At 37.1% G+C, this 15,272-nt stretch overlaps 1 protein-coding gene across 2 annotated transcripts in view; it reads right to left on the bottom strand.

The window, feature by feature from the left end:
• Nucleotides 1–293: 293 nt before the first annotated feature.
• The window catches only part of ZFAND3 (zinc finger AN1-type containing 3), a 116,610-nt gene continuing 101,631 nt past the window's right edge, over nt 294–15,272 (bottom strand). For both annotated transcript variants that reach the window (XM_085320594.1, XM_085320586.1), the window contains exon 7: nt 294–2,952. In XM_085320594.1, coding sequence (XP_085176720.1) covers nt 2,798–2,952 — 155 coding nt within the window. In that variant the 3' untranslated portion in view covers nt 294–2,797. The remainder of the gene's footprint in view (nt 2,953–15,272) is intronic.

The following is a 15,272-nucleotide window of genomic DNA, read 5'->3' as shown; positions in this document are numbered from 1 at the left end:
ATCCAAAATATGCATTTGACTTAAGAGCAAGAACAACTTGTTCATTTGATTACTGATTACCTCAAAAATAAATTTATCAGTGTTTAGGCTACAGCAGATTTGCTTAGAAAAGAAATCACTAAACTGAAATACAGCAGAAATACTATCTTCCCCTTCCACAGTCACAGAGAATATTTTCCACCTTCCACCATTGTAAATTCAGCTTGAAGTTACTGGCTTAATGTAGGTATTTTCCCCATATGTATTTCTTATTACAAACTTGCAACAGAAACGGTGCAAAATAGCAAAACCTGTTGGAATAGGCAGAAAGGAATTCAAACTTTAATCTGATTGGTTTAATTTCTTTTTTAGCAGGAGGAAAAAGAATAAAGTTACAAGATTCTTTTAATATTTTCACAATGTTAAACTAAAACTGAGCTCTAGGCTACATGTGTAAGTAAATCTAGAACACAAAAGGGTTAAATAAGATTTTCTTTAAAGATACAAGAACTTAAGCTTTCTTTACGTTTAACAAACTTCACAGAACAGATACTGCAAAGGAACAACCCCCTCCCCAACCTTTTTTTTTTGTTTAAAGTGAACATTGTCCATAATTCACATGAACTTTAAGTAGTGTTCTCTCAAGAGCCGCCTTGAAACCATCTGTGCACTTGTAACCAGATTAGAGGGAATATCAAGGAGGAACAAAATAGCATCTTCAGTATTATTGTGGAAAAGTCTTGTGTATCAATCAGAATGCCCATCAAATGCTATGATAGGATTTTGGAGGAAAAAAAAAAGTGCGTATCACAGCAGCAGTTGAAATCCATATTTTTAAAAATGTTTCATAGCAAATGTAAATAATATCCTTGGACAGTTCCTCTCACCAGGACTATTTCCTGAAAATGCAGTACATTGCAGAAGATTTTGCTGCTGATTTCATAGTCTTGAATAACAATAAAAAAACAGCTTGCCTTTTACAGAGCTTGCATTTTATAATGATGGGACATTTCTGATTTTCTTCATGGTTAATTTATGCTAATACAGTCAGACGCCGAGTGTGTGTGTGTATATGTGTGTGTGTGTGTGTGTGTGTGTATATATATATATTTAAATTAGTTGTCCCCTTGTTAAATGCTTATAGCTGGCTACTAAAGTAACAATATAGTTTGGCCTATAAGGAATTATTTACCTGTAACAAATAGAATGGAGGATGACTCATACAAGCTTACTCCCAAACAATAAGGTTTCCTCAAGTGACATAATATTGCACCCCTCTGATGTTTTATATCTGCCCAATATCTGACAGTGAGATTAAATCTTTCCCTCTCTCAGATTTCCTACTAGTTTACCTGATTTTTAAAACCTTACTAATGGGCTGAGAAGCTAAATTCACTCAGGACGGTGCTTGGCCATTTCAGTACAAATCATCTTGACTTGCATAAATCCTGTGTGCAGCAGGAGACATGCCAATTATTATTTTTGCTTGTTTGTTTATAAACTGGCAAGATCAGTGCAATTCAGTTCAGCTCAGCTCAGCGTGACATACCATAATACAGAACCATAGGTCTAAACAGATCCAAAACAACCTACTCCATGTAATGCTTTTCACATTCACTTGCTGTACTTGCTTTGCAATAGATGCGGGCAGAGATTTTCGTGAGGGCGTTCAGCTGCATAGAAACAGGGCTGATATTGCCCATTTGATTATCTCATTGACACTCTGGAAGTGAGGAATACAAACTCAATCTGATGAAGGGTGTTTTCCTGGTTGTTCCCCAATACTGTTACTGAATTCCGTTTGCTACAAAATGTCCTTTTTTTTCCCCAATATATAAGTCTAGCTACAGAAAGTCAGTCTGTAGAATCCAGCCATGGCTACTGTGCTGTGAATTAGCCTTATTTGATCAATTATCAGATACCTGCACTTAGCAAAAGGCAAACAAGAGCCAATCAGGTTTCGGCCGGTGGGAATGGCTGCACTGGTCAGTGTATACAATGTACGTGGAATCTGTTCACACAACTCTTAGAAACTCTACGGATGCCATGTAAAAAGTACGCACCACTAACTGCTCTGGGATGAAGTTGGTTTTAAAGTGAGATCATAATTTAACTGAAAAAAACCCAGATAGGTTCTTTATAGCAAGATAGATATAAAAATTTTTCATAAGAATCTCTGTCCCCCTTTCTTTCTGGCTTCCTGGGAAGAACCAGAAAGATGTTCCTACCCCAACAGAATCCCTGATGCTGGTGACACTGCCTAACCTCAAAAGCCACACGCGATGAAGGCACGAGTGACCAGCAGGTCTTCTGGGCTTAAGCAGCTGCGGTTGCTGCCCTTAGTAGTGTTTCACCTCCTCAGGATTAACTAGAGATGAAGAGGTGAAAGGCTGCACATTAAACAGTTTGTCTGAAAGCCATGTGCATAGCAAACTTTTACACCAGCTTCTATACAACTATTTGTTTTAACTCTGCAGCTGGAATGTTTCCAGCATAAGGCTTTTAGAGTGACTCCAGCAGTAACAGAAGCCTTTGGATTTTTCTTGTTTTGTTAAATCCACTAGCCATGCTCAAAAACAATATTTCTTCATGTTTTAATTTCATACAGTGGCTAGCAGGCACCTTAGTAACCAGCCAGAAATCAATTTCAACCACCATCGATCCCTAAACTACAGTACCAGGACGGTTGGCTAAAGAAAGGAAACTGATTGGCTGTAGTCTGAAACTTGCCTAGTACAAGGTGTCTGGCTGACTTTGTCCTAAATAAGGCTAACATTAGTGAACTAAGAGAACAGCATTTGGTTGCAGAGTCTTGCACTCAGGAACATCCTTCGCCAATGCGCTGGCAAGATCTCCCTACTTTCCGATCCAGTTTCACCATTTTCATAATGGCTTCCTCACGCCCACGTCCCATGTGGTCGAATGTGCAGTCGTGTTGTTCAGGCAGGCGATGTAACATACAGAACACATAACCTACCAGAGAGAGGGAGAGAAAAAAAAGCAACTGTAAGGACTCAATTAAAATGGCAGAATCTTACCTGACTCAAAAGTGGAATACCACTTACTGAGGCTTTACTCAGTTCTCAGTAATCAACACTAGCTTTAAGTTTTTACTTATTTTCCCTATGTCGTTATTAATAAATATTTTTTCTGCATTTTTTCTGAATACTTGGCAGCACACTATCAAAGTTAAAGTCATACCAATAATTATTTTTTGCCATCCTCTTACCTTACAAGGGAGGGCCAGCATTTTCCAAAACAGCCTCTATTAGGCATGCCCAGATGGTAACATCAAAGTTGATTTTTTAAAAAAAGCACTGGCCATATTTACTGAACCCCCTTCCAACTTTATATGCAGTATGTTGTCTTTGCTGAAATTCATGCTTCGTACCTCAGGTTTAGCTCCTGAACAGGCATTTGAAACAGAACTATTAAATTTAAGTGCGTTGCTTTTTTCTTACTACCAACATCCCAAGTTGCCTGTGACTGAGGGAGACCTCACTGCTTCTCTACTATTCCAGTTTTCAGAAGCTTGACCTTATGGACTGTTTGGACACTTTGAGCATGGAGAAGGAACAGGCATTTGATGCAGGGTCATGTCACCTGTTGTCATCTTGCTCTGTGGCTGAAGAGACACAGGCCATCATCTCTTTGTCTAAAGCTAGTTATGTTACTCAGTTATCTTCAGGGAACAAGTGATTCAGAAACAGAGCAATACTTTTTTGTACTGGTGAGGAGGGCTTCTTTAGGAGCTATCTCTTTCCATTTTATGAAGAAAAACAGCTTTTTGACATATTTGCCTCTGACACTTTATAACAATAAAGAAATTGCCTCAAATTTCCTCCCTCAAAAATGAGTGTTACATAGTGCTAAGTAGTATTAGGATGATATAATAGGGAATAGAGTTGTGCAGTGTTCATGTAGTCCCCCATATTTGAAAAGGAGTATGATACTGCCTACGCTGCAATAGCTTTCCTCTATGATGATGCAAAGAACATCACGCTCCCCTCCCCTCCCTAAACTTTATTATTGCTGCTTCTTGAATGCTTAAGAGATTACAACCACGAAGTGATGACATTTGAGAAATAGTAAAGGATAAAAGTGAGTATGCATGTGTGTATGAAGTATTTTCAAGCACCTGAAATAGAAAATATCAGTTGTAAGACAGAACAACAGACTACCTTTACATTACTGCAATTGTTAAGGAAATAGGTTTAAAAAAATCACATGAAGAACTATGTAAAAATAATTTGAAAAAAAATTTGATTAAGTCTTACTCTTCATTTCAGTGGCATCTGCTATGAACATAAATGTCTGTATGACTGCCTGACTTCATACCCAGTTCTAAGAAGGCAAAAAAGACAAACTTTTCTTTACTAATGTATGTGATTAAAAAAATGGATGGAATGATTCAAATTGAACCGAGATATAAAACCTCTCTAATCACCGAACTAATGTGCACTGTAGGTACATGAACATAGAAAAATCCAACAAGATCAGCTCAAGAAAAAAAAAATCGAGTCCATCATCTTATCTGCAATGGATGTATCAAGCAGATACAAGAAATCCTGCAGATATGGACTGGGCTGAAGTTCTCATCTCAGTCCCTGGTAGGTAAAGACTGGTTTTACAGATCCTGTCTACATGGTTAACAAGCATACCTAGGAATGCTAATTAAGGTTATCTAAGAGAAATACTGGACGTGTGCACAATCAGGCACATCTTCAACAATGCCTTTTTACAAGTGCTACAAATCTAATATGGAAATACATTTACAAAAACATTTTGAACATAAGCTTTCAATTGCACCATCTCCTTATCTTCTACAAAGTCTGCTGTCTTCTGCAGACAGTGTACCTTTATGACGTTCCTTTTTACTTTGTCCCTCAAAGAAAAAAACAATCTATCCTCTATTTTTTTAATACTGTTCTTTTCTTTTCTTTTTTGAACTTACAGTTTGCTTTAGACCATCTGTTTTCATATAGGATAGGCAATACTGTTTATTGTATTTATTCTAGATGAAGCAGTATTTTACTTTTTCTATTCTCAAATTATTTTCTGGAATAGAATTAAGGTTCTACAATTAAGTTATTACTGCCATGTTCATTCCTTGCTTCAGTAGTCTGGAAATCAGAACAGGCACTCTATGGTTTGCCTAGGAACAGGTGCCTGATCTAGTCTCAGGGGCACCAGCTTTTACAACAATTACATTATTAACTTATATGCTCTGGGACTGATGGCCAATATATTTACTTCTATTTTGATTCTTAAAACCAATTCAGATTTAGAGATGAAACTTTGTCTCCTGAGAATTCTGCTTTCATGGTTATAAAACAGAGTTAGATTAAAGAGCACTTGTCATATATTACTGTTAAACTCATTAAGAGAAGATTTCTAATACAGATTGCTTCTCCTAAAGAATTTTACTCCAGAAATGTTTCTTTTAGTACAGAATAACTAAAAGGCAAAATAAATAACTTTCTGCTAGGGGGAAGGGAATCCTCCTTTCAACTAAAGTTAGTTTACATAGTCATCAAACAAAAATAAGCAAAAGCAAGAATTCCACTCCATGCATAGAAGATTTCAGTCTAGTAAATGTAATAATACATCTCACAGCATTGCAATTATCATTTTCTGATGTTAGAAGTAAAATACAAACAACCTACTCCTCAGGACTCTAATACAAACATTTTGGAAAAATACACTGTAGTGCACCCCAGAAACTACTTTGCAATGTATCAAAAATTCACTTCTGTTTCATCACAACAGCACAAATAGCTAAAACCATGAGCAGTGTACTATCTCTGCCTTACTGGTACTCTCCTAGGTGAATCTTTACATGCAAAAAACCTAACATTCAACAGAAATCTAAAACCACATACAAACAACTGTGAAATTGCTCTTTCCCTTTCATTAGTCCTGAGGAATCTTCTGGGGAAAGAGAATTTGAGAGGAGAGACAACAAAATAACCTTACATATCCAAGACCAGAGCATATGGCTTACTGTATGAAAGTGATGATAAAAAATAACTGCATCTTACTCATTGTTACACTCAAGAGCATTGACTAGATGGGAAAATGGAATCATGGTGAGCAAATATTTACACTAATATCTGCACTTCAATTAATTAATTAATTAATTCATTAATTCTTAACATTCTGTCTTCAAGTTCTGAAAACAGTAAGCTGCTAAATAAAAAAAAGGGCAAGACGATACGTTAAGTATCAAATAATTCAACTAAGTGGCATAATAATCCACAACACAAAAGCCAAATTGAAATTTTGAAGCTTTCTCTTTTTGATAACTGAATGGAAAGCAGTCAGATCCTGGAACAGGACAAAAATGCCCAGTAAGTCCCCAAAAATTAGGCATTCAAAAGCTGTAAAGGAAGAAAACTCTTTTTGGGGTTATGAACATGTTTTGAAAAATGACATAAGTGAAAAACAAAATCATTAAATATTTATGCAGCTTATACATTTATAAAGTGGCTTAAAAACATTTAAGAGTTCCCCTATTTAAAAGATCTTGTTGTATAGTCCCTAAAAGGTAACTGCATACTGCCACAATTATACTTTAATAACTCCTGATATTCAGTATATTAATGCTTTATTTTGTAAGAACCGAGAGCACATTTGGACTTTACAGCAAATATGCCATATGGTTAATATAGTAGATCCATCTAAAGAAAACTGAGCTCCACTTATGTAGAGATACATTTTTTGCATTTCTAAAGCTTTGAAGCAATGTAACTACAAAAATTTCATTGCTGGCATGAAAGGACAAAGTACCTGATTAAAGCTCAATCTTCTTAATTTTCAAGCTAGACATTTATGTTTTGATTGCATCCAGTAATGGCTCTGAAAATTTACCCCTACATTACACTGACTTCTGCATCTGTTAAAGCAGCTCTCCTTTATTCCCGAGTCAAAAGGTAAAAGTTCTAAACTGCCAGAATTTGCATCTCATGGCATTTTCAGATTTCATTTAATAAATAATTTGCATCTATAGAGATCCCCTATACAAAGCATCGTCAAAAGCAGCCTTAATAAAGGCAGCCTTATTCCTGTACAGAATTGCATGCTGTGGGCTTTGGCTTCTTCACCTGTTCTGCAAGAAACATTGCATTTCTTACTGATTTGAGATTCTAACTGACAGAGGTCCAGAGAAAACTTAAAAACATCTTGTGGCCTTAAGAGATGAAGGTGCCGCAAAAATTGTCTACCAACAGTGTATTTTTTAACAAGGCACATACGAGTGTCTATACAGATTTCTACATAAAGTCTGTGTACCACACAAAATGCAAGAACAGATTTTAATGCGTCTTCAAAGGGTAAATGCATTTGTCCTTTAGAGCATAAAGCTACACTACTATATACACAAATAGTGACTCTACCGATATGCAGCTTACAAGGATGAATTCTTGTGGGGTTTTTCCCACTTCTCACTAGAGGAAAATTGATGACATTTTCCTTCTCCTCCTAAACTGTTTTTCTCGTAAGGAATTTTCTCTTGTCCTCATCCCAGTGTCAAATATCCCTCTCCTGACCTCCTTTTATCACCCTCACTCCCTCCCCTCTGACTCTTCTGCTTCTCAGTAAAGCAACATTAGTTTCATCTCAAAAACAAAGCAAAACACTCAGCCTTACATAGCTTTACAAGCTTTTCAAACTACCACTCTACTGCACTTTGCATTTCAAAAATTTGTAAGCACTAAGCACTCCATCAGCAGCCTAGTATCCTTCCCTAGGACTGATCTTAGCAGTGACAGACAACATTCACAGCAGTAGAAACTGAGGGCCGAGTGTCAGCACCTTGTTCAGACAGCACAGCCCATGAATTCCTGCCTTCCCATTCAAGTTTGCATTTGCTCCTCTGTATATTGAGCCACTGAGGCAACACAGACCAAAATTACACCTATAATGTTTCGGCATCTCCCCAGCCCTTCCAACTGGAAGGATGACTTACTTTGCTTTAAATGACAGTAACAATAAAGCTATTTAAGAAGTGTGGGATGGATTGTTTTTTTTCTTTTTCTGAAGACATGGCCTAGGTAAGAGTAGAACAACAAGACACCAGGATATAAAGTCAAGATCCTAGAGATGTGTGCAAAGAGTACTTGAGAAACTCTTGCTCTCTGAATTCCACTGTAGTCAAGCTCATTGTGCTAGTACTTTGCAGGCTGCTTTAAAAGAGCATCCAGCAACGATAGGAAACAAAGTTGTGTTATAGTCCAGCGTGGCAAAGCTTCCAAAGCAGTTTGTGTGCACTGTATAATAACGTTCTAGACTGCTATCTTTTATTGTCCTTATAGACAGCTCCATCCTTGCACATACTATGGTTTCCTCTTTTTGCTCTTCTGTGTGGGAATGCTCTGTTTGCAATGTTAGCTTTCGTCACCCAATTCAAGGAACACTCAGTTTTAGTGTCATGTTACATAAAACCAAACCAAACCAACTCCCAACAAGCTAAACCACAAGCTTCTGGAAATAAGTGAACTGAACTATTCTCCTGTTTTTCCCAGCTTGGTAGAATGTTATGGACTTTGATTAAGTGCTAAATAGCTCAAAATAACTTGGTTAGGAATCTTGTCATTCCTTCCCAAGTGAGAAGGAGAGTAAGTCACATTATGGTGAAACTTTTTAACCAAATAGATGCATTTATTAAAACTACGCCCCCCCCCCAAAAAAAAAAAAAAAAAAAAAAAGCTTGAGGTAGTCTTTTCTATCATTTCCACTTGAAGAGCTGATGGAGAATGTTAATCCCTTAGTGCTCAAAGACAGACATCTCCAAATACTAATACAAAGTATCTTAAACTGCCCTCTCAAGGCATTTCAGTTCACATTCCTTCACAAAAAGCACAGCTGCAAAAGATCCAGGAAACAGAGCCAAAAGGGATACACAATTTTTCTGATTAACTTGCTTTTCTAACCATCTCTTATGGTCATTGCAACTTGCTTTTCAGTGCTGTATAGATGGTATGAACTTACTCATGACTCAAAATGATCATGACTGAATCAAAAAGAGGAAAAGAGGTGGTGTAAGATGTCTCGGAATGTTTCCTTCCACCTGCCAGTCTGGCTTTAGGATGGAAACAGCGCTATACTGCAGTCAAGTCAGTCAATCTCAAACTTCATGCATCAAGCACACAGCCCCATGACATCTCTGATGCAACATTAAAAATTACGTCTGAGACTCAGGATGCTTAGGAGATGCTTCAGATTCATTTTGTATTTCTACAACCGGAATAAAATGACACTGAACTTATGCTTAGGAGGAAAGAGGGGAACAAAGATTTTGTTCTTGCTTGCTTCATTTTGCTGTCTGCCACAAATAGGATAAACCAACAAGCATACATGAAAGACAAAAACAACATTAGTGGCACAAACTGCCACTATCTTAATCCTACAACACCCACTGGACTGGTTGGTGAAAGATTCTGCAAGAATTCTTTAGACTCCAAGGCAAAAACTTTGCATTTCCAAGTTCAGTCACGTATAATCTGTGTTTCAGAGTGTCTTCTATTTTCTTGAAGATTGTAAGCCTGGGAAGCAGCTTTAGAGAGCATGCAAGAGAGACAGATTTGAACTGCAGTGATTCTGCAAACAAACTACTTTTTATCCCAATTTGTGCTAATTTCAAGTTCACCTTCCTATTTGTCTTACTACTTTACTTCCACAGAAAGCTGTGAAACTATTTTTTCCTACATTAAATGTGACACAGATTTTGAACAGAGAATATATCACTTGAGGACAGAGCACTTGCTGACTTTTTAGTGTTTTTCTTGCAGGGGGGGTTAAAAAAAAGTTATTTTCATGATTCCATTCTACAGCTTGAATTTAGAACTAAGAAAAGGATCTGAAGTAGACAGTCTCCTTCTGCTTTTTTGAAGATCGTGTATTTGGGGGAGGGAGGAGGATTGTGCTCTCTTACATTCCAGTCTGGTTTTGTACTAGTAGACAGCAACTCCACAGAAATAGGAAGCATCTTCAGAAACAGAACTGAGGTTTTCAGAAAATGATTTCTGAATTTCAAAGAATCCTCAACTAAAGAATTAAAGTGATAAATTCAGTGTACCTGCTTTATAATAGTAAACTGCAATTAACAGAATTTGCTGTAAGTCAAGGCTTATTAAATACTGAAGATCTAAGGATCGTATCTCTATTCCACTACCTACCAAGTTGCGGTGACTAAACCTTTTGTTTTAGACCAGTTATATTTCTCTTGCTGCCTAGAGCACATGTACATAACAGTAATTATGTCAACATCACAACAGCTTCACCCCTCTATGGCTTTGGGAATTAAAGTCAACATCTGCTAGAGCCAGACTAACAGAGAATACACACTGGGCATCTTAGATACGTGATTATTCCCAGTGATACAGCACGCAGCACTGAGATTTCTAAACTGCTTTATATCTCTAGAGTCACTAACCTATACATTTCATCTCTAGGCTCCCCTCTAACCTTATTCTCTGTCCTCATTTTTTTTGCCCAAAGACAATCTCTATTGCAATCCACAGCAGTCAGGCACAAGCAGTAGCTATGACCCCACTAGCTGGTTTACCAGCTAGCACAAATGGCACTACAGTTGCAAAACAGCTGTAAAATTGGGAATATAGAATCCCATTTCACCTGATGATGATAGATACAGCTTGATAAAGGTATACATTTTGTTACATACTTTTTCAATATAACAAAAAGAAACATTTTTCTCTAAGAGACTTAGCAATTGTTGAATGACATCAGCTAAAAACTGCTTAAGATTTATTTTAAAATTCTCTTGTTAAGAGTGTTGACATTTGCTCTCAACAGTTCCCAGCATCAATAGCAGTGCCAGGCAGAGAGGAGAAGCTATGTTCAAAATTAAAAGGTCAGACCTTATGTTGGCAAAAACAGTTTGCCTCTTAGAGTGATCAGTGATCTTGCACTGATGCATTCAGGACAACTCAGTATCATCCTTATACTGGTAAAGGGAGCAATCCCTGCCATGTTTACAGGCCCAGACCACACTGAAGCACTGTGTACCTCCCATCTCACTCCTAACTTCACGGGGTTATATCCTGTAGGATATAGGAGAATCAATCCAAGGAAAAGGACAGAAGTTGGGAGATGTGCAGTACAAAGACAGGATTGTGCAGAAAAGGCACCTTTGTTTGCAAGAGTAGACACCTAATAAAGTTGGAGTAAACCTTAAAACTAGGTAACCCTATTGGAAATGGTAGCACTGTTATAAAGCACTGTTTTTCCATGGGCTACAGCCAGCATATAGAGAAGTATCTATTACATATCCAGAACTCTGAGATTTAAAAGTGCTCTGAAGTCTTTAGAGCTGTCTCTTGAGGAAGGGCAGGTGGATGATATATACAGGGCCTTATGTGTACAGTGTTTGACACCTTCAAGAGAGCTAGATTTAGTATTAATACTTTGAAAAGTCTCTGTACACCACCAAGCCAACCAGAGCTAATACAGTCCTCCCAGAAGCTAAGGATTTAATTAAAAGCTGAAGTGTACCCACTAATTTAATTAGAACAGCAAGCAATACTAGAGTGATTTAATAATGTGCGCCTGTAATTTTTTTAGCCTAATGAAAGTGCACGTAAGGTAATACTACTAATAAGGAACTGGAACAATAAGTTTCTATACTAAGGTATTGCACATGTTGAAATTAATGCAACATGTTCTCCTGGATCCTTCATGTATTTTGACTTCAAATCTTCACATTCTGAACATGATTCCAGTATACTTCCTAAGGTATATTATCTGTGTCTTGGATTTAAATAGCTTTCTAGAGGTTGCACTATATCGATCCACAGTCTGAAAACAGCCAGACCTGCTGGACAAATCACTGGAGAGAAGCAACTCTATTTCATTTAAACCTAAATTAAATCTATTTTATATTTTTATCCCCTACTTACACCGCACATCTTCCAGTGTCTCTTAGATTACACCTTCTGCTACATAAAAACCTTCTATTCCTGCACCCTTTTGCAATCTATATTGAGTAAATCTTCTTCTAATCAGAAGGGAAATAGAGCTCCGTTCAGAAGACCTGTTTATACTATAAAGGGAACCAAGGGCTTACAGTGATGCACACTTCTACTTTTTCTTTATTTTGGGGAAGAGGGGGATGAGAGTGGAGGGTAGAGGAGGGTGAGCTTTATACAACACTCCCTGTTCCTACTTATTCAGAATACAGGCAGAACCTGTATCTCTCCCCCCCCCCACCCCATTCACATATTTGGGCAATTCTTCAGCAAGTCAGGAAGATTTTTACTTTTAGTTCAACATCTTTGAAAGTGAACATTTTCATTCCTCCAAGGCCAGGAATATTTAATTTCAAAGGCCCTGACACAGACTTTTATTGTTCTTTTTACTCTTGAGAAAAAAGATACGGAAAATCTTTACATCATTTCCTTGTAAGTCCCACAACCACCTCACTGAAAACTGCAGCAGAGAACCATAGAGTCTCAAGTCCCAGTACCTTTGCACAGTAACTGCAAAAAAAAAAAAAGCTTTACACTTTCTTACACATCAGAAATGATAAAAAACAAACAAAAAAACAAACAAACAAAAAGTTTGTAGGGACAAAAATGTGCTAGTTCCTGGAAAGAATCCTATTTTCAAGGCAAATTTTGACAAATCCAGTTATAATGCAGGAATACGTAAGATGCTTTTGTCTCACTGCTTTATAGGAAGAATTCAGAATTTCACCAATAAAAACCCACTGGGCATCACTCATCTCTACCTCAGTCTTACTTCATGGTCAGTTGAATTAACTGGTAATGCTGCTGCAGAATTTGTCAAATGGTATGGACAGCTGAAAATGGTATATATTAAGCCATGGCAGCAAGACTTGCTAGAGCTCACTTGTTGGAAGTATATTCTTCGACCTGCTGCATTTACATCAGTAAAATCAGGACTTAAACATGTATTTATTGTTAGTGTATAGGAAGAGCACATTTAATCTACTTTGCAGAAGATGCTTTCTGGGCAGTATCTGCTCTTTTGAGAACCGACTGCTGCAGACTCCTGTGCGACAGGAGATTTCTCAGTGCACAGCCCTGGCGAAGCTCTAACACGTGCCTCTGAGACTCTGGATACATGAAAACACTGTAAAGAAGGAATTTTGATTAGAAAAGGTAGGTTAGAGTACTTTAACCTTCAAAAATTTTTTCTTTAACATCTGTCAGGTAGGTGGCTATTATCTTCATCTTTCTGATAAAAAATAACTCAAGACTGAGTGAATTACTTGCCTAAAGCTACAGAAGGAGACAATTACAAATAAGGTAGCCTATGCTAGATTTCTGTGTTCAAGTTCACTAGGCCATGCATCTCTTGTATACAAAAGACAATTAAAATGCATCATCTTTTTACTTTATGCACTACTACCCTTTTTTTGGGGGGGGGGGGGTGGTAACCACAGTAAGAAGAAAATGCTGCATCAATGAAATACTTTTGTTGTTGTTGTTGTTGTTTGTATTATAGTAATCATACAGGGTTATATACTGAAGATTTACTACATCAGCAACTACATTTACTGATTGGGGCTATAGGAAAGTAACTAGTAGGCACAGTATACGTCCTGAATCAAAGGAGTGGCAGAGCTTTGGGTAGTATGTTAGAAGGGACCAAAATTAGTACATGCTCTAATAAAATCCCTATTATTTGAATGTGTTGGGGGAATACGTTAGAACCTCTTCAAACTGTATATATTTTATGAATCCTAATTATAAGCAGACCAAGAACTTCAATTGCACTTCTAAAGCTATTGACAGCTTTTACTAAAGCCTTTGGTTGAGTCCTATCAGTGGAACCCATTATACACCAGTTAGTAAACTGGTTTTTAATTGTTCAATTTCTAATGAATTTTCAAAATACAAAATACTGAGACCAACGTTAGCTAACAGTTCTTATTCCCTGTGATTTCAGTTACAGTCTTGGGAAGACAGCTTTCTAAAAAACCAAAACAAAATTCTCTGAGTTTAAATTTAAAGAGTTTTTTCTATTAAAAAAAAAATCCTTTAAAATTACTTATAGCAATGTAAACTAAACTGCTAGGCAAAAATGGAATGGCTGAAGCAAAAGTACTATACTGGGGGCAGCTATCTCAGGTGAACAGGCAAGAGACAACCGCTGAAAATGGTATATATTAAGCCATGGCAGCAAGACTTGCTAGAGCTCACTCATCAAAATTACTTTGAATCACAGTATTTAACCAGTTACTAATAAGATTCATTTTTCTGTTAACACTTCTTATTGAACTGGTTGACTCCTGACCTCCAGAAACAGTGTGCATATTTAATTTTAATCATTGGAAGTACATCTGTTACACCAATACGTAATTGTATGTCCCAGAGCCATTTTGCTTGTACCAAATAAACCTTATCCGTCTAGAAAGTGAATTTACCAGTACCATTACAAATTCTTCTAAGTATAGAAACCTTCCACAGAAATGCAACTGTGATTGAATATTTTAGTGAGGTTCAAGAGAAACACTATGCTTACTACATGCTGGTCTATTTTGTATGATGATCGAGAAGTTGCCATCGCATTCTTGTTTGCTTTTCTTTCTTCCTGTCCTTTTGAAGATAATTTCTAAATTAACCCAGTAAATCAGATCCTTCCAAATTTATTCTGGCACAAGCCAAACAAGTGCCTCATCCCCTTCGTTTATGAACCAGCAGCTCAGTTGCACAAGTTAGGAATCTGCAGCTGTTTTTCTCCCACCTGTTTTATGACTTGCTTCCACACTAGCTGCAAAAAAAGTCACTGGCTCTTCCGTGCGGACATACTTTGTTTCTGACGGCTAACAGAAACGCTCAGTGCGTGCAGATGGGTACGTCTGGTCTTTTCTTCCTCTGACCTCTCTGCTTACTTAGTAGGAGAGCAAGCAGAAGTGAAGCAAACACCTTAAAATAATCTCAAGGAAATAATTTTGCTAGGCTATTACAGATTTATAGAAAACTAAATTAAATGTAGGGCTATGGAAAAATAACTATTAACATACTATGCATATTAACATACCAGAACTCTTTTTTTGTACTTACTAACTTTACTATTAAACAGAAGTTTACTATTTACTATTAAACAGAAGTAAGCTTTTGAGGTAGTCTGGAAAGCACTTTTGCCAAATATTTTTGAACATTTGTTCTGGTCCCTGCTAACATTATAGATTTAGAAGGGTACAACTTGTCTTGTAATACTTCCTCAAGGGGGTTGGATCTCCATTAGCTTGTAATTACTCATGAATGTTTTAAAGTTCTTTACAGTGTTAATAAGTTGTGTTTTTTTTT

The sequence above is a fragment of the Rhea americana genome, unplaced genomic scaffold, assembly GCF_003343005.1.
Source record: "Rhea americana isolate MKP2758 unplaced genomic scaffold, rheAme1 scaffold_119, whole genome shotgun sequence".
Classification (NCBI taxonomy): Eukaryota; Metazoa; Chordata; class Aves; order Rheiformes; family Rheidae; genus Rhea; species Rhea americana.
This window is presented reverse-complemented; position numbering and strand designations above follow the sequence as displayed.